Here is a 19,080-nt window from a genome sequence, read left to right as displayed (position 1 = left end):
AAATGTGATAATGGCATTTTTCCCTGAAATGTTATAAGGATAATTTTGTTAATATTTATGAGGTGCTGATACCACAGTAATGGAGACCTTAGAAATATCCTAATTAGATAGGGTAAAATAGGCATGAAACCATACCTTTTCCTTTAATAGACCTTACCCCAGGGTGGATCCGCAGTGGTACACAGTGCAACCCACATCCCTTCGTGGTCTGCACTGGGTGTCCAGGAGGGTCCTGGCAAAGTCAGAGGCTGTTTTTCAAAACATGTAGTGTATTTTGGCAAGATTCATCCCTTGATTTGGCCCATTGTGCACCGAGGTAGGACAGTTCTTTAGTGTGTCACCTTTCATGCAGCGTAAAGCTTTTGTTTTTTTCTTGATGTGCTTTTCATAATGTTAAGACGGCAAATGATTTGTTATAAAAAGAATAATAAATCTATTCTTGTAAATGGGAGCCTTCCCACCCCAGACTGCTGACAGGTTCATAAACCAGCCGACTTGAGCAGGAGGGGGTACAGAGCATGGCATTTGGAAGGAAAATGTTCCAGACGCGTTGCCCATATTAACAGCTTCTCATGAGCAGAAGAAGAAAATAATAGCATGTCTTCCTGATACCGAAGAGTGTGGTTTTAATTAGTATCATAGTTTCAGCTCTTTTTGTGGCAAGAGTTTGAGGGAATGCTTTTTAGCTTGAATGCTCTAAACAGCTAGTAAACCCCAAGGAAAACATTAGATAAAAGTTATGCCTGGGCTTATACAAATATTTAAGTTCAGTCTGGGGGTTCAGGGAAATGAAACCCATAAACTGATTGTTTCATGGTCACCCCGGTATGTTCATTTGGCAAGAGCGGAACCATGGGACCAAAACGGGTCTTTTTCTATGCTCATTTCCTATTGCCTTACACTGCATAATCCCTAACAATACCAGTATATGCCATCTGGCTTTGTTCTCCTCCTCAGTCAGCAGTTTTGGATCCCCCCCAGTTGAAAACCTGCTTTGAATTTAGCCCTTTTTGTTTCCCATAATCACCTACAAAGGGTATTATAGACTGGAGCAGGTTGTTGTTGTTCTCAGCTGGAACTGGTGACGAATGCAAGAGCTCCAGAGCTAGGGCTTGCTCCCCGCCTTGGAGCCAGTTGTGTTGTAGGCCAACAGACTAACCCACAGGGCTGAGAAGAGCAGCCTTTGTATCTTTTTATTTATTTATCAGAAATTGCACCTACGCCAGCTTTTCTGAGTGGAGGCCATCCGATGGAGCTTTCTCAGGAGCCCCAGACCTTGTGTGTTCCTCCTTGCTTGGTTGTTACCCCATGAGTGTTCACAGCCAATGTTGGCCAAAGGGCTTGGAGGTGTTTTGGGCAGGCTTCTAACTTTATTTATTGTCACAGCATGCAACTGCTGAGGTCACCGACGCTCTACGTGCTGCTTATGAAAACTGGAGACAGGGCAGGTGTTGTACAGGGAGTGACTTTTCTGTTAAAGGTGACCAGCACTTGGGGAAAACAAATTGGATCGTGTTTCATCATTGATTCTTGGTGTTATGTTGAAGAACACCCAGTAAAGATTTAATTTTTTTTTTTTTCCTTCCAACCATATTATTTTTGCCTGTGGGTTTTTGATGCCTCTCTGTATGGACATGTAAAAGTTGTAGGCCCTGAGTTTTCTGATTTTGCTGATTTTCTATGGACCACTGAACATGGTGGGGTTATGTTACAAGGAGAGAGATTAAAATATGAAAACTCAGAACAGGAATACCAGGTGCTTTTCTTAAAAACTTCTTTGTCTTTAATATTACTGTTTATTTATCTCAGGCTTCTTACAAACACGTGGGAGAAGGCGACTCTAAAAGGTTCAGCTCTCCTTCCAAGGAGAGGTGCAATGTGACTTCTCCACTTGTGACAAGGCATGTGGCTGGTCACCTAGAACGCAAGAACTCTGAATATTTGCAATAATTCAGTGTTAGAGGAGAAGAGGAGCTAATAGTATCTTCAGAGGAGCTCTGAGTTTGTAACTGTGGTTCTCCTGGGGAGTCCTTCTGTGGTTTTTCTCTCTGCCCCAGCTTCTCTTATCTCATGCATTGAGATAAGGACATCAATAAAGTGGGGATTTCATGTTTGTAAAAGGTTGTCAAGGATAAGTCTTTTAAGTATCCAGAGCAAGGAATAGCAGTCCAGGATGTGAGCAGGTGGTTGATAATTAGCTTGGCCACCTCTAACTCTTCTTGCTGCACCTGTCCTTGCAGCAAATTTGTGCTATCTAGGACTGCAGGATGCTGTGGAGATTTTCTTTCCCTGCCCTGTCCCAGTCCCCTCATCAGGAGAGCATCTGGAAGAGGTCAGAGATCTGTGAAGCTTAAACTGGATCTGTCAGCAGCATTACAAGGTGACCAAAGCCCTGCCCCTTCATTTAGGCACTGCTAAGGCTAGTGTCTGGTATGTGACAATCAGAACATCTCCTAATCCCCAGGCACTGTTGCCAGGCAATGTCCCGTGGTTCTCTAGCAGCCACCCATGCGACCACGCAGTCTGGTTGGCACTAGTGCTCAGGTTATAGGAGGTATCCATAATGGGACTGTTTTGTACTCCCAACTATAAAGCGAGATGAGAGAATAGGCCTGTTTTTTCTGAACTGACCAAGGGCAGAGGAGAATGAACCTTGGCTTCCTGCAGAGCTGCTGAGTGGGAGAAGAGGCTGCTTATTGCAGATGGTGGCAAGGGAGACATCAGTTTTCAGAGCAAGATATAGACGCAGGGAAGGTAAGTAGTGATTGGAAGTAGTCCAGAAGATTTTAGAGGAATGGGCAAAGAGTTAAGCATGTCTTAAATTTGATCCAGAAATTTCTTCAAAAGATGCTCCGAGCAATCCTACTAATGTTCTTCCATGGCATTAGGTGGATTACAACTTTTCCAGATCCAGCAGCAATATTGTTCCCTGTTGGTTCTCTCTATTGTTATCTGTTGGTTCTGTTTGAGAACAGGTCCATCTCTCAGTGTGTTAAGTTACTCCTTGAGCTCTTCCAGGAAGGAGAAGCAGGTGGTGAGTGCTGGAGCCATCTCCTCAGGGTGGGATGGGAGTCAGAGTGCAGGTAGAGTTGGGGCAGCGTAGCAACTGTCAGTTGTGTGCTGTGCTCCCATGTGATGCTGCTCCACATAATGAAGCTGTAATCTTGACACTGCGAATCTGCAGGAAACTCCCTCACCACTGTAAACAGGGGTGAGTCCTTCCAAGGTAGGATGTGGATACAGAGAAAACTCCAGAAACAGGCAGAGTTAGAAGAGCGATCCACGGAATGGGGTCTATCACAAGTATCATCCCTGCCAGCTCTCCAGAAAGTGAGAGCCATTAAGTTGTATCCTGAGCAGCCTCTGCTCAATACATCAGTTCAGCACCTTCTAGGAATTCAAGCCTGAGAGCGTGTGATACTAAAAAATAGGTGTTTTCCCACCAAATCCACATGCTGACTTGCACCATCTCTCCTTGGGTTTTCTTTCAAAAACCTTCAGTGACCTGGTATACACACACTCTCAGAAAATCATTATGGTACATACGCATTATTTTTGGAAAAGCATTTTAATGAGTTTAGGGTTTTTTTATTCCTTTCTCTATGCTTAATGTGAACAGTGGGAAAAAGCTGTTGGTTGAAAGGTAGGACCCCTGGGTTGTCCAGATGGCTGAAGCATTGCTTCAGCTCGAGGACAGGTAACTCAGGTGCTATCTGGGGGCAGCTTTGCTGACGCTGTTTGTAGTGCTCAAGCCCTCCTGGCGCTCACAAAGCAGACAAGCAGTGCTGAGCTTGTGCCCTTGAGCATAGTCCAGCTCCTGAAGAAAAGCTCTGCCAGTCAAAGCGTGGATGTGCCAAGGGCACGTCATCTGTGCCAGGGGCTGGAGGTAGCATGGCTCTGCTGGCCACCATCACCTCTCCCCCATCCCTGACCATCACTGCTGTGCTGATACCGCTTACAGCATAGACCTGCCTCTGAGACATAAGATTTTTTCTGGTGTGATAACTGCTTTCCAAGCCAATATATTTCTTAATGTTACCAGAAAGTTGCTAGTACCATATGGCAAGGCTCTCTGTATTTTTGCAGGACAACAAACAAATTGTTGCTAGATGCCAGACTGCTCTGGCAGAGCTTTATCACTGATGCCTGCCAGCAGTAGCCTTTAGGGGATAGTAATAATTTGGGGTTGTTTACATTACAGCTTTAAAATAGGGGTTTTCTTGAAGCATGTGTGTGTGTAGTCAGGAAAGTTGGCTAAAAAAACTCTGACAGCATCAAAGAGTGAAGGCGCTCGCTATGGCCCATGCATGCAGTCTTGGCCTTTATAATACCTCTGGCCTTACAAGAGAAGGAGCGTATTGTGTTACAGGAGCTCTAGGTGGTTCAGTGGGAGCCACCCTTTGCAGGACAAGGGGACTTACCTGGGCAGGAGACACCAGGTGGGTTCTCCAAAGCCTTATCAATGTATCTGGACCAGCTTTGTCATCAGTTGATTCTGGTCAAGGCTGAGCTTTCTTGAAAAGCTACCTTTCAAACACTGATGGTGGGAAAACAGTGCCTTGATGTAAAGCCAGGGGTCTGTGTTAGCCTGAGACAAGGAGAGTGAGGGATGAGCTCTGAGCCTGATGCCCTTCATGTGCTCAAGTCCTGCATGGCATTTGGCAGTGAGTATTCCCTGGTGCCTGCCTGCACCAGGGTCTGTCCAAACAGCCAAATGTGCTGCAAAGATGTCAGGAGGTGGCAAGGGCAGAGGGGCACTCAGAGCTTTGCAGTTTGAAACTTCGAAGCAGTAGATGAGGTGTTTGCACTCCTCAGCTTGTATATTTAAAACCACGCCTAACTGCATATTGGATTTGGGGCAGAACTCTGAGTTTCACAAGGTTTTGATGTATATCCAGAATTCTCCTGGAGTTGCACAGTATTTGGGTTGCTTGAAAGGGGCTTGTAAAACCTAACAATTTCTGGGGCTGAATGCTGAATTTGCAACAAAAACACGATCAGAATTAGTGGGGTGTCGGGTTTAATAGCGTGTGTTTTGCAGATCTCTGTGACATGTTCAGCCATAAACTATTCTGACTTGGCATCTCATGTGGAAGCAAAACTTGACATGGCTTTTGCTGGATCTTGCTCAGATCTCATTTTGAACTGCAGTCTGGTTCTTCATATAGGGTGGGATTGGTCCTTTTTTAAAGTGAACTGTTCCCAGGCTTTTGCTCCCCTGTGAGTTTGTTTTAGTTTAAGTCATCTAGATAAACACCTCAGTGGAACCTGGAGCCAAGCAACCTTGGACCTTGTCATACTTTGAACAGGGACCTGATCGGAAACCAGCCTCAAGTGTCTGAAAACCTTGAATCAGGGCCTGCAGGATTGTAAAGGTCTTAAAAGCAGTGAGATGACAAAGCCAGTTTTCTTTCAGTTGAGCCATTAGAATCTTCTGCATTCACCTAATCAGGCTTTTTCCTGCAACCAGTGGAAAAAAATTTGAGTTATTGTTCGGAAAACTTAGAAGCTGAGATTCTCATCAAATTGAAAGCAGAAGTGGAAGCTAAAATCAGCAGTCGCCCTCCTCCATTCTCAGCCTCCAAATATCATGGGGCTTTTGGTAAAACTGCAACCTTTCACAGCTGCTCCTTTCCCATTGCTGAGCAACCTGAAGCATCACATTCAAACTTGTATGGATGCTGGTGGAATTTGTATCAGCTGGTTCATTTGTTGCAGTTTCAAATCTTTACAGTGCTGGAAATGTGTCAGAAGAATTATCCAAGGAGGGGTTGCTAGATGTTATGGTAGGGATGTTGTTATCACGCTGTTTCAGGGTATGTGGACACAATAATTTATCATGTTACTTCTCGGTAGATGTAATTGTGCTAAGAGCTGGCCAGATCCTATCATGCACCTTCCCTGGGGGCTGTGAGGGCTCTGCCTTCTGTTGTGAAGCTGTAGGCAGCACAGGGATGAGATGTTGCAGTCTGAGGTGGGTATGGTTGTGCTGGCTTTGCACACCTGGCGAGCAGGAGCCCTGCTGAAAAGGCTCCTGTCCTTGAGCAGAGGCAGCTGTCAGATGCCGAGCGTTCCCCAGCTTTTCCAGGAATCCTCACTCTGGATGGCAGAGCCATGTAATGATTCCCAAGAAGCCACTCATGGTTGAGCCCAGTGAAACTACTTTCCAGTGTTTACTGCACTGAGGCTGCCTTGGCACAAAAGTGGATAGGCTCTGATGCTGCAGTGGTTCCTTCAAAGTGGTGGGAGTTTGTGTGAGCTCACTGGACCTTTGCAGTGTTAATATTTGCTATGAGCAATGGGCCTTGTCCTGGTTCTGTATTTGTGATGATTTGTTTACAGCAGTGCTTTGCACAGAAGTTTCTCTGGAGGTAGGAAGGAGAGGGGAAAATGATGTGAATGTGGGTAATGAATTTTGTGGAAGGAGTTTGGATGTTTTGTGGTGGTGTGGGATAGCAGGCAGCTGATCTTGGTGTTGCAAGAAGAGCAGAGGTCATTTTGAAGTTCTGTGTGCTCAGAAGAGGGGGAGCAGTTTGGGTACTGATAAACACTAAATGGCTGCAAGGCTTGAGAAGGAGAGACAGGAGAGTTTGCAGAGAGGATGGGAAATACTGACAGTGCTTGAGCTCATGTGTTGCACAAGAGGTTGAGGAGATGGAAGAAAAGTAATTATATGGCAAAGATCCTTTTATTTCACAAATGGTTAAACACTGCATCAATTCTTAACAAAGTCTCTGTGTGCATGTAAGCTTGGATGCCAAAGCCCTGAAGGCTGTCTGAGCCTGAAGACTGGTATTCATGGCACTGAATGGAGAGGGGGGCTTATGCCACCACAGAGGCATTTACCAATGTCTTCCTTTTGCCGATCAGTTGTTACTGTTGTGTGTGCATCTTACCTTCATGGTCTGATGGATTTAGGTCATGAGTTTCACAACTAGACCACATTACTAAGCACATTTAAGCACATGCAGTGCTGCTGGGGTTGGATCTATATTTAGCTGCTTTGCGAGGCAGAACATTTACGGTGTTGGTTGGACATCACCTAACATCTTGTAAGAATAATGTGAATATCTAAGGTCTATGCTAAGACATTCTATGCTACCTTTAGTTCTTGCAGTCTTCTAAGCACCCTGGATGGATGCTGTTCCTCTCAGGCAGAGCAAGGACAGGAGGTTTTGTGTTAACCAAACTGTGTAGAGGAGCTGTGCATGACATGAGCTGTGAATCCTATGAGCCTTTCTTTGATAGTAGCAGGAACATCTGAGATTGGACTGGTGCTTAATACATTATTTCACAGGCCAGGCCAGGCAGTCAAGAGGTCCTTGTAGTCATGTTTCAGCCATATATGAACACCTCCAGTTACCTTAAGCTTCTCGGCACAGCCACAATACTTTGTGTGGCTTAAGGTCCCATATCCTTTTATTTTAAAAAATAATTTTCTTCATGATATTGTTTTTATGCTAGGAGTCACAGTTGCTCAGCTGAGGATGTGATAATTGGCCTTTATTTCCAGGCTGTGTCTGGTCACCAGAGAGCTGTGTAACAGGTTTATGGATTTCTTGCAATTCCTCTTTAGCAAACTTCATGTTTTCCTTTGGATATTCCTAAGAAGCACCAATTGTCTCTCTAATTAGTTTTGCAAAGTCAAGGTTCACATGGCAGACCAAGCTTATAAGCTTGACCTCTAAATCTTTTTCTTATCCCATGGCTGGAAGCTCTATATCCACTTCCAGGGAAAGCATACCACCTTCTTGAAAGCTACATGATAATTTAATTTAATCCTTTCTGTGTTGAAGGAGCAAGTGTCACCATAAAGGTGCTAACATCCTGTTCCCTGTGTTTCTTGGTGGCTGAAGCTGTGTATCATGTTGGAATATTTCAGTTCTCTAAGGTTAAATGTTAATCAAAGTTATTGAGAGGGGAGTCCTGAGCCCTCATCATGCCTCACCCTGTTTGGGTGGAGAGGGTGTGCTGCATGTCTTGTGCTGACACCTGTATTAAGTTGAATTTAATTGTTTTCCTCAGAGCATCTTATCTCCCAAGTGTGATTTTTGTTGATCTTGATGTTTCTTCTAAATGCTGCAAATACACTGATGCATTTAACTTGCAGCAAGCAACAAAGCAATGTAGCCTTGTCTAATTTGACATGAAAAGAACTAATGCCATCCTGCAGACAATCAATGGCCTTTCTTGGTCCTGAATTCCGCTGATTTCAACTTGTCCCAGGGAAGCTGGTGTCACTGTCAGAATGTCTGCAGAATGAGATTGCACTCATCTGAAATAACTTAAAAAGTCATTGTGTATGTTTGTTTAATGCATATAAACCTGCGATTTACCAGACCTGCGATGGGGTCAGCAACTGTTATAGTCCCGTGTTATTGCTCCACTCACTGTCTATACCTGATGTTTTAACCATTTTTTTTAAGTTTTCCTATAGTGGCATAGATCCCTATATAATGAATTTAAGCCTACACAAAATATGCTACTGCTCTTAGTTGGCTTTTATAGACAGTTCAGGACTAGCCTTTGAGTCTTGGTGGAGGCTGAAAATGACTGCTCTAAAAGGAAACACGGCAAACCCCGGCAATGCATTTAACCAAGCACGTTGTGCTTTGTACAGATGGGTAAATATGCCTTCACAGCTCTTACCATAGTTAGCACCTAGAAGCATACATGCAACTGGATCGGGTGGGTGCAGGTAATAGTAGATGTCATAGATCTGCTCAGATGTCACGCCTGAAACCTGTCTGTGGTTTCAGATCTCCTGAAGCAGTAGCTTCCTATTGCAGGAAACCAACAGTTTTGACTTAAATTAAATTTTCCTAAATCTTCTATTGGTTTCATAAATTCCATTTAAAAAGTGATTGACGTTTCTCATCATTAATAGTAACTACACATAGTTCTCTGAGATGCAATTAGGAATTTCTATTAACTAAATGTATATCTTTCCAAATGAAGCGAAGCTAGTTTGCCCCCGTTATGGATATGGGCCTGCCTTTCTGTTGGCAATCAATGTGCTTGTGATGGAAGGATTAGGTTAGGAGGCATGTCCTGGTGTAGCCACAGCCTTGCTTGGTTCATCCCCAGAAACACTCCTTTCATCTCTGTATCCACCTCTTAATCCTGTGACAAAATGCTGTTCCAGGGTAGTGTGAGGGTTACTGAACAGATATTGGTTAGAATAGTGACATTTTTGAATGAAAGGTACAAGGAAAGAAAAATTTTAAACCCTTCTTTTCCTTCCTTGGTTCTTGCAGCTTGTGCTGTGCCCAGCATAGGAACAGGGCTCTGCAAAGCCTGTAGGTCCTATCCCATGCATGCAAGACCATGCCTATTTTTGCATGCTCTCAGGAGAGACGGGGTATACCCCCAGTGCATATGGGCAGGTGGGTGCAAAAATGGGCAATGCTACTTTGAAACTGGGCCTTTGAATGGAGGTGTACCCTCTCTTTGGAGAATCTCCTCCGCGTGGGTTTTATATTACTTCCCCTGCTTCATGAATGCACTTAGATGTCCTATATACGTAATTAACCTCTCCACTGCACTGGCAGACACTTTTATTGAACTGCTCATCATGACTTCTAAGTATGTTCCTCGGAGGATTGTACAGGTTCAGAGGCCAGAGAGCTGGAGGAAACACACATGAAGCTGAGTAACTCTTGGCAGTTATAGATGCAGCTTCCCTGATTTACAGCCTGGTCTAGGGGGAAGAATGTGCATTTGGGTCAAGAGGTGTCTCTGTGGTGAGGATGCCTTGCCGTAAATCCAGGATGCTGAACATCAGGATGCTTATGATGGATCTGTCCTGATAATGCCTGTAAAGTGTGCGAGGGTGGCTGGGCCCAGCTTACTAGCGGCCAGAGCACTCAGGTTTGCCATATTGTGAGGGGGTAATATTTCCCACAGCATTGCTGGATCTGGCAGGTGCCATACCCACTTTGTTGTCACACTTTTTAACCTACCTTTAAAAGCTGTGTGTGTGAAGGGGGAGAGGTGGCAGTGCTAAGAGCTGTGACGTTAACATAGCTCCTGCCTTACCTTCTTCCACTTGTTTTTTTCCAAGCCATGTGGAGTGAGTCTGTGCTCTGACTTTGACCTGATCTTGTGCGAAACCACAGAGAAATAATATGCTTCCTGAAAATCATATGTCACTAGGTACATGCTGTGTAAAACAGCTCTGGGGCTTTATAGGGCTTATCAGTGATGCTCAGTGTACCAGCCCTTGGTCCTCAGCTGGGGATGCTTCAGGTGTGGCTTACTGGGACTCCTGAGCTGCACATCTCCTGAAAACCCCAGCCTTCCCCACTGTCACTGCTCCAAAATTTAGGAAATTCGGGGCAGTATTTCTTCTGTATAATGCAGTGTGTGAATCTAACAGTGCCAGTGTTCAAAGGAAATTTTCAGCAAGCCTTTGAAATAATTGCTGAGCTCAGTGGGTGTACCTCACAGCTGGGGGTGGTGTGAGATTCAGCACAGTGGGGTGCCATTTCTCAGGAACCCCCTCTGTCTGTGGAGGTGGAGGTAGGGATGCAGAAAGGGTCCATTTCAGAGTTTTTCCTTGCAAAAAACCTAGGTGCGTACACCTCTTGGAAGACTTTTGTTTGAGCGGCAGCTTTTCCCACTCTAGGATTGTTGGGATGGAGTGGCTTGTGCAGAGGGAAGCGATCCTGCTTGTATGGAGGGCTTGCACCTTCACAATTTGACTTTGAAGTTGGGGTCTGAACTTGCAGAGAGGTGATAATTAGACAGGAGAGTCATGCCTGTCTCACTTGAAAGGTCAAGTCTTGCTGCCCCCTGTGCCAAGCTGGCATTCCTGGGATGTCACAGACATGTTTCCTATGGTTTGGTGTTTGTTATTATTTGCAGCACATCACCAGTGCATTCAGGCGCCTTACCCAGAGAGCTTCTAATTGCGGTGTCGTTTGAGGCAGGGGAAGTGTTTTAACATAAGCTTAGCTAACAACAGCTTAACACAGCATCACTTGTAGGGATTAATTTGTGCCCTGATCTTTGCAAACAGAGAAACCTTTCAGTCTTGGAGGCATCTGTCCCCACACTGTGGTGTTACCGGAGCTGCTTGCGTGAGCTTATTGTTGCCGTAAAAGCTGAGTGAAGTTTGGATTTGTCGGTGCCCACTGAGCCAGATTTGTGAAGCATAAATGAGGAAACCTGCCCTGGCCTCCCTTTCCCATAAAAAGCTGCTCAGGTGGCTTAGTGTAGCAGGCTAATAGGGAGAAGGCGGAGGCGGCTGCTGCACCTGCTAATGCTTTGGCTCAGGCTGGTGGCACAGAGGCTGCCGCGAATTCCCCCTGAGCAGCAAGCTGTTAGTGGCAGTAATGCCTCTCTCGGAGGAGTGCTCCTGCTATGACAACAAAGAGTCCTTTGATCCTTTCCATTTGGAGAACTTAAAACGAGAAAGCCAAACTACAATAAGACCAAGTTGGGTCATAAAAAGGAGAGCAGGAGCACCAAAGCGCTCCGGAGTGTAATTGTAGAAGCAGCAAATGCTTTGGCACTTAATTCTGCTTTAGTGTCAGTTCAACATGTTTCGTGTTTAATACTGGAGAGCCTGTCGCCAAATGCTCTGCACAAACAATCCGGTGCTGCTCCTTGGTAAGCTCAGGGCACTCGGAGAGCCCCTGGCTCCAGCACAGCTCCTTCAGCTCCACTGCCTTCAGCTGCACATGGATGGAATTGGCCCATGGTGTATGAACAGTCTCACACTCGAGATAGCCCTTTCCGGAGCAGAAGCCTTGGTAAACCTTCTTGGTAAAGGGACTGGGACCACTTGGGTTCACTGCCTTGTCACTGGGCAGCAGCTCACTGTGTCCTGGGCTGGTCCCCAGCTACTAGCTACCGGAGATGTCCCGTCTGAGCCAGTGCTTTGTGCTGCCCGAGCTTTACCAGCATGGCTGTGCTTTCCCTCGCCTCTGTGCAGACATGGGTGATGCCCGAGGGGTTTCTGTGGAATGTGGTGTTTAGATCAGGCATTTTATAAGATGTATATCAGAAGTCTGGCTAACTGCATCTTCCCGTGGCTATTAGGGGTGTGTTTAAACAAAAAATGCTCTGGATTATTTCTATGCAAAGAACGGAACTGCAAGTTGTTGCCTGTGCAGTGGCATGGCCCCGTCACAGTCAGGCAGAAGATCCCAGGAGCAAAATTGGTGATTTGGGGATGGCTCATCAGAGGTACAAGGAGGTCCCAACTTGAAGAGAGCCTGTGCCTTTCACAGGAGCAGAGTTGTGCCTCTGCAACAGCTCTTGCCCTGCTCTGAGCAGGGAGCTTGGCTGGAGATGTTGATGTGGGACGGTAGTGAGCAAATGCTGGAGCAGCTCATTCCTTGAGCATGTGTGGAACACGCTGGAGCTGCAAAGCCCTTGCCCCCATCCCTGATCTGTGGGGCTGATGGGAGTGTGGGGCCGGGTGTGGGTCCTGCCCCACCATGTGGCAGTGCCATCGCTCTGGGCCGGGCGGTTCCTGCACAGCTCTGATGCTTTCAAGAACTCTTCTTTATTTTAAAGAATCAGTTCAAAACATAAACCTCCAAGTTTTGAAGGGTGAGCGCTCTGCAAGGTGCATTCTGACAGCTAAGTATGTATGAAATGTGGCTTGGCAGCATCTCCTGGCTGATGTCGGCGGCAGAGGACGCAGCCCCGTATCAGCAGCAAGTATTTGCACTAGGAGCTCCTGGGGAAGGGCAAGTAGGTGGCTGGAGCAGGTAGTGATGCTTGGCCAAAGCCGTGTTTCTTTTCGCTTCCACCCTCCTCTCTTTGGAGGAGCAAGGGGATGGGTGACAGACCCAATGAGTGTTTTGCTGTTGTTTAAACAGGGACATGATTAGAACTTAAGTGATAGGCATATGGTGAAAACAAGGTGACAGTTAAAAATTATTGAAAACTCTTATAAATTTCTTTTTCCCCTAATAGCTCTCCATGGCGTTAGGTAATGTGTGCAAGTAATTTATTCTATTGGGGTTTATAACAGATGCTGTAAAACCATTTTGCAAGTATCTGACAATCATTTGTCTGTCTCTGACATGTCTTAGCATGTACAGGAATGCTCTGTTTGGGGAAGTGAGGTCCTTATCCTGATTTATCTTGAGGTGCTTGTGAATGTTGCTGTAATTTCATGTTATCAAATCATTTAGCTCTTCCTCTTCCAGAACAAAGTGATTTTATCTCATGCTCCTTGTTTACTTCAAATTAGCCCTGAGGTTGGCCTGAAGTTGCACCTTGTTATTACTCTACCTCCTGTCTCCATCTTAGGCTTTGTCGGCAAATTTGAAAGTATAAGTAAATACATTTTTATTATTAATAGAATAACTTCACCCTCCTACACATGTTTTCTTTTCGTTCCAGCCTTCAGTTTCCATGAGAAACTGACATTGCAGTACAAGCGGAAACGTCCCAAATTGCATGAAAACACCTTAATTCTCCTAGCAACAACGTCAGGGCTCAAATCCAGGACCTTTCCACAAGTGTGGGGGAAATGGCCCTTCCAATTACCTGCTCCCCCTGTGGTACGGATCCGGTCAGTTCATCAGCACCTGGGTTTGGGTGGATTTGAAACTCAGCCATGGTATTGTTTAAAAATTCTCCATTCATTGGGGAAGGGTTTGTAGTGGGCTGAACCCTGAGAAACCTGGGGCTGGTTTTATGGCTTCCCATTGAAACCTGGTGGAACCCCGTGGTGTTGACTGATTTCCCTCTTCCCCACTCATGTGGCTTTGATCAAACCCAGGGCTTGGAGAACGACTCCCCCCAGGAACTGGAACCACTGAGCTTTGCCCAGTTCTGCCATTCATTAAAGCATTTGTGAGCTTCCAACTATAGATGACAAAATTAGGACCTCTGTGCCTAGCCTGGTATGGAGATTGCCAGTCTTATGGCAGAGCTGGCTTAGTCCCCATATAGGGGCATGTATAGCGAACACGGACACTGGATTGGCATGTTTGATGCAGAAGTTGCCATGATCTTCACGTCGTCTTAATGGGACCTACCTGTGGTAACAAAACCTTTAGGCAGGATGGTGCATTAATCACATATTGTGTTACCACACATAAACATCACATATTGTTGCACTGATTGAACTGGTATTAAGCCAGGGAGGGATGGCTGGTCTTGGAGGCTGGCAATGATGAAGCTTTTTTCCCTGTTGTTGCCTGTGTGACTCCCACTTGCGTTGTTGTGCCTGATGGTTCCCATCTTGCAGCTCTGGTTGTAGTTCGTACATGGTTATTTGGGGATCGGAGGTGCAGGGAAGCCTGAGCCAGCTCAGCCCAGGGAGCTTCCCTCCTGTCCCATGATCCCCATCCTTCCCACAAACTGCATCAAACTCTGCTGTGACTGTGCAGGACTTTTTAGGAAGGCTTCTAGGAGAGAGCAGGCTGACCTGCCGTACAAGCATAGGCTGGGAGAACTAGGTTTGTTCAGCCTTGAGAAAAGGAGGCTTAGAGGGGATCCCATCACCATGTGCCAGTACTTAAGGAGCAGGTACAAAGAAGGTAGAGACTCCCTTTTTACACGGAGTCACACGGAGAGGACAAGGGGGAATGGACACAAGTTGCTCTTGGGGAGATTCCGATTGGACACAAGAGGGAAATTTTTCACAGTGAGGACAGTCACCATTGGAATAATCTCCCCAGGGAGGTGGTTGACACTTTCAAGAGTCGTCTGGACAGGGTGCTGGGCCATCTTGTCTAGAGTGTGCTCTTCCTAGAAAGGTTGGACTCGATGATCCCTGAGGTCCCTTCCCACCTGTGATTCTGTGACCTGGCCTTGGGGAGGGGGAGGTAAGCATGCAGGGCTGGGCTCCTTGTCCCAGCTGTCATGCCCTGAGCAGAGCTGCTGCAGCCTGGGACCGACCATCACTGCAGGTGCTGTGCTGGTCATGCGGCTGTGGCTTACCTGCCCCCCGCTCCCCCTGGGATGGGATGGGTGAAATGACTAAAGACCAAGAGGGTCTGATACTGTTTAGTTTGCATGGAGAGAGTTTAATAGTCAGCATAGCAGTAGGCATAGGCCTGCAGTACTGAAAAGGTCATTATTTGACTTCAGTGGGGAGTTGGATTGGGCTAATACTATGATGGAAAACTTCCTTTGGCTTTGCTGAGCATTAGATTAAGTCCTGTATGATGCTCCATACTGTGCTTATTCCTGTCTGGAATCCATAAAACACCCAGAGCTAAGACAACATCCAGGACTGAAGTGAGCCTGTATCTACTCCCTGATATCTTTTGACACATAGAACAGTGCTGGTGCACACAGCAATGCATGACGTTCTAGGTGCAGCACCGGTAACTCAGCAATTAAAGGACTAAATACATTTTCTGGCAGAAGATTATAGGCAAGAAAAATTTCTTCTGTGCTGAACCACTTAAAGATGTTGTTGTGTGATGCTGCAACTCCCTCCAGTGCTGCATGTGCTGTGTAAATTAGTGTCTTGAATCCCAAGATGCATGTTCTGCCACATTCAGAGTCCAGCTCTGGGTCTGTTAGTCTAGATCTCCAATCCCTGTGTGGCAGGTTGACCCTGGCTGGATGCCAGGTGCCCACCAAACCACTGTATCACTCACCTCCTCAGCTGGACTGGGGAGAGTATATATATCAAAAGGCTCATGGATTGAGATAAGGACAGGGAGAGACCACTCACCAGTTACCATCACAAGCAAAACAGGCTTGACTCAGGAAAAGTAATTTATTACCAATAAAATCAGAGTAGGGTAATGAGAAATAAAAACCGAATCTTAAAACACCTTCCCCCACCCCTCCCTTCTTCCCAGCCTCAACTTCAGTCCCAGTTTTCTCTACCTCCTCCCCAGTGGCATAGAGGGGACAGGGAATGGGGATTGTGGTCAGTTCGTTACATGTCGTCTCTGCCGCTCCTTCCTTCTCAGGGGGAGGACTCCTCACACTCCTCCCCTGCTCCAACCTGGGGTCCCTCCCACAGGAGACAGTCCTCCATGCACTTCTCCAACGAGAGTCCTTCCCATGGGCTGCAGTTCTTCACGAACTGCTCCAGTGTGGGTCCCCCACGGCATCACAGGTCCTGCCAGCAAACCTGCTCCAGCATGGGCACCTCTCTCCATGAGTCCTCAGCTCCTGCCAGGACCCTGCTCCAGTGCAGGCTTCCCACGGGGTCCCAGCGTCCTTCTGGCATGTACCTGCTCCAGCATGGGGTCCTCCACGGTCTGCAGGTGGATATCTGCTCCACCACTAGCCTCCACGGACTGCAGGGGAATCTCTGCTCTGGCTCCTGGAGCACCTCCTCCCCCTCCTTCTTCACTGACCTTGGTGTCTGCAGGGCTATTTCTTTCATGTGGTGTCACTCCTTTCTTCTGGCTGCAATTGCACAGCAGCTTTTCCCCTTCTTAACTGTGTTATCCCAGAGGCACTACCACCATCACTGATGGTCTCAGCCTTGGCCAGCAGCGGGTCTAATGGCTGGCATTGGCTCTATCGGACATAGAGGAAGCTTCTAGCAGCTTCTCACAGAAGCCACCCCTGTAGGCCCCCTGCTACCAAAACCTTGCCACGCAGACCCAATATAGCCTGTTTGCCAAAATCTCGAACTGGTGAGCAGCTGGGGAACTACCAGCACATGTCAGTGACAGGGAGATGGGTTTGCACAACCCTGTATTGGGAAGGAGTCCCAGCAGGGCAGGCATCTTGCTGCAGGGTGGTCGGGAGCAGCAGTCGTGCTCAGGAGCTTCTGACCTCCAGTTCTGCATCTAATCCTGGCTCGCTCTGCAAGGAAAAATGTTGTTTAGGGACATGGTTTTCTAAGCCAGGTACTTGAGTTCTGGGTGGCTGCTTTTAGGCTGAGATAGAAAGGTGGGGAAAGGACCACATCCCCCCTGCCACCAGGAACAAAACCCTCTTCCAAACACAAACCAACCCTGAGAGAGCAGAGGTGTAAAATCACGCACTTGTGTCACCCCCTCTGGCAGTGGAGCTGGGCTGGGGCTGGTGGCTGAGGACACTGCTGCCCCATAGCCCTCCAGCTGCAGTCGCATCAGGATGCCGGCCATCCAGGGAGCTGCTGTAGTGTGGAAACAGCCCTTTCCACTGATGATGTCACTCAGTGACATGAGCTGGAGCCAAGCCTGGGATGTACAATGCGGCTCTGAAATAGCTAGTTGGATTCAGGGACTAGAGTGGGGGTGGGGACCTTGATGCCTACAGCACCCTTCTGGTTCATCCCTGGAGCTCCATGCACGGTTTATTTGCCAGGTGTTGAGAATGGGATGCTGCGGGGGAGAGTTTTTAAAGCATTGGGAAGGCTTAGTTATGATTTTAGTGGGATTTGGGTAGTTACGGGTGCAGGCCCATAAGGTATTTTGGAAAACATATCAAAAGAGCGGTAGAAGTGGCACTGCTGTTGTTTGGCCCATACAAGATTCTGATTTTTAAAATTTTTTTCTGATTAAGTATGGTGTTTCCCTGGCGTGAGTTCAATTCATCCTCCTTTCCTAGTGGAAAAAGCAAAGCTAAATGTCTTTCTTAACTTGCAGTTGAAGGAGCTGGACTGGATAAACTTAACTGTTGTATTTGAAAAATCTTTCTTTCCTTGGATAGGAGTGTTTAAAAAAAGAAGAAATTATGACCTCATGCTTTGTGCTTTTTTAAAAATTCATTTTTATTTCAGCTGATGTTTATAATGGCTCCTATTAACAATGTTTGAACCAAAAACAAGGTCCAGATGTGATGATTTTATTTATGCCAAATTGGGTTTTGGTCACTAATCTTGCATTTGGATAATGATTTTTTTTTCCCCTCTTTCAGCCTGATGGCACCAGCAAGGAGTGTGTCTTCATTGAAAAAGTCCTAGAAAACAACTATACAGCACTGATGTCTGCAAAATATTCAGGCTGGTATGTTGGATTCACCAAAAAAGGGAGGCCACGGAAAGGGCCCAAGACCCGGGAAAACCAGCAAGATGTACATTTTATGAAGAGGTACCCAAAGGGGCAAGTGGAGATACAGAAACCTTTCAAGTACACAACAGTCACCAAGAGGACTAAGAGAATACGACCCACCAACCCCAGTTAAAAATAGACAAAAACAGTGTCACAATAATAAACCACAAAAAAAAAAAAACTGCACCAGAGGAATATTTTTACATTAAAAATAAGGAAGAATCTCTATTTTTGTACATTGTGTTTAAAAAAAAATAAAAATAAAAAAAATAAAAGACTAGATGGCAAACGCTGGGGAAAAGCTGTTAGGGATTTATTGTGACTTGAAAAAAAAATGAACTGCTCTATTTAATTGACTTCTTGTTGTTGATGACACACAGGTGCTTATTTTGCTTTTTTTGGAAAGGACAACTTTTCAAGCATATCCCCAGAGGAAAAAAAAAAAGGTAATTATTAAAAATAAATAAATAAAACCAAAGAAAACCAAAGTTCTTTCCCAAAGTTACTGAGACCCCACCCTGAAAAGTGCCGGTTTTGCAGTAATCTATTTATTGTCTGCTGCACGCTGGCCCAAGACAAGATGGTGTGTGCCGCAGTGATTGAGTTTCTATGGAGTTCTCAACGCATCGATCTTCTGTAACCTTTCTGACGACATAAGGTGTCACGGCTACGTGATCCTGCATTATGCTCAGTTCTGGAGAATGCTGCTAAATACATTCAAGTGACTACAAGATGACCTAGTACACCAATGATAAGGGAATATTTTAAAACCAGCTATATTATATATATTATATATATATAAGCTATTTATTTCACCTCTCTGTATATTGCAGTTCCATGAACCAAGTATTACTGCCTCAACAATTAAAAAAGTTATTTAAAACACATGTACATATTTTTGCTGTTCACACTTCTTTCCCCTCCCTGTGTAATGTTTTTTTAGTGCATATTTATCTTTTATGCGAGGGCAGCAGGATATGTTCGGGGTAGTTTCCCTGCTATAAACTTCATTGCTAATTCTGTAATTCCTTCTTTTCCTTAATACTGTCTTCCTCCCTCATTGTTCCCACAAGGAAGAAATCTTGCATGGGGTGATGATGGGCTGAGAGTGGGGAATCCACGCTGGCATTTTTCAAGAGCAGGAGTTAAATTTGATACT

General features: G+C 45.9%; 1 protein-coding gene across 1 annotated transcript in view; it reads left to right on the top strand.

The window, feature by feature from the left end:
- FGF18 (fibroblast growth factor 18) overlaps window positions 1-18,808 on the top strand; it is a 74,358-nt gene extending 55,550 nt beyond the window's left edge. The window contains exon 5 of the mRNA XM_064458899.1: window positions 17,788-18,808. Within this exon, the coding sequence (XP_064314969.1) occupies window positions 17,788-18,054 (267 nt within the window). The 3' untranslated portion in view covers window positions 18,055-18,808. The remainder of the gene's footprint in view (window positions 1-17,787) is intronic.
- Window positions 18,809-19,080: the final 272 nt, after the last annotated feature.

The sequence above is a fragment of the Phalacrocorax carbo genome, chromosome 8 (assembly GCF_963921805.1).
Source record: "Phalacrocorax carbo chromosome 8, bPhaCar2.1, whole genome shotgun sequence".
Lineage (NCBI taxonomy): Eukaryota > Metazoa > Chordata > Aves > Suliformes > Phalacrocoracidae > Phalacrocorax > Phalacrocorax carbo.
The sequence above is the reverse complement of the archived record's forward strand: the minus strand, read 5'-3'. Positions and strand labels throughout refer to the sequence as shown.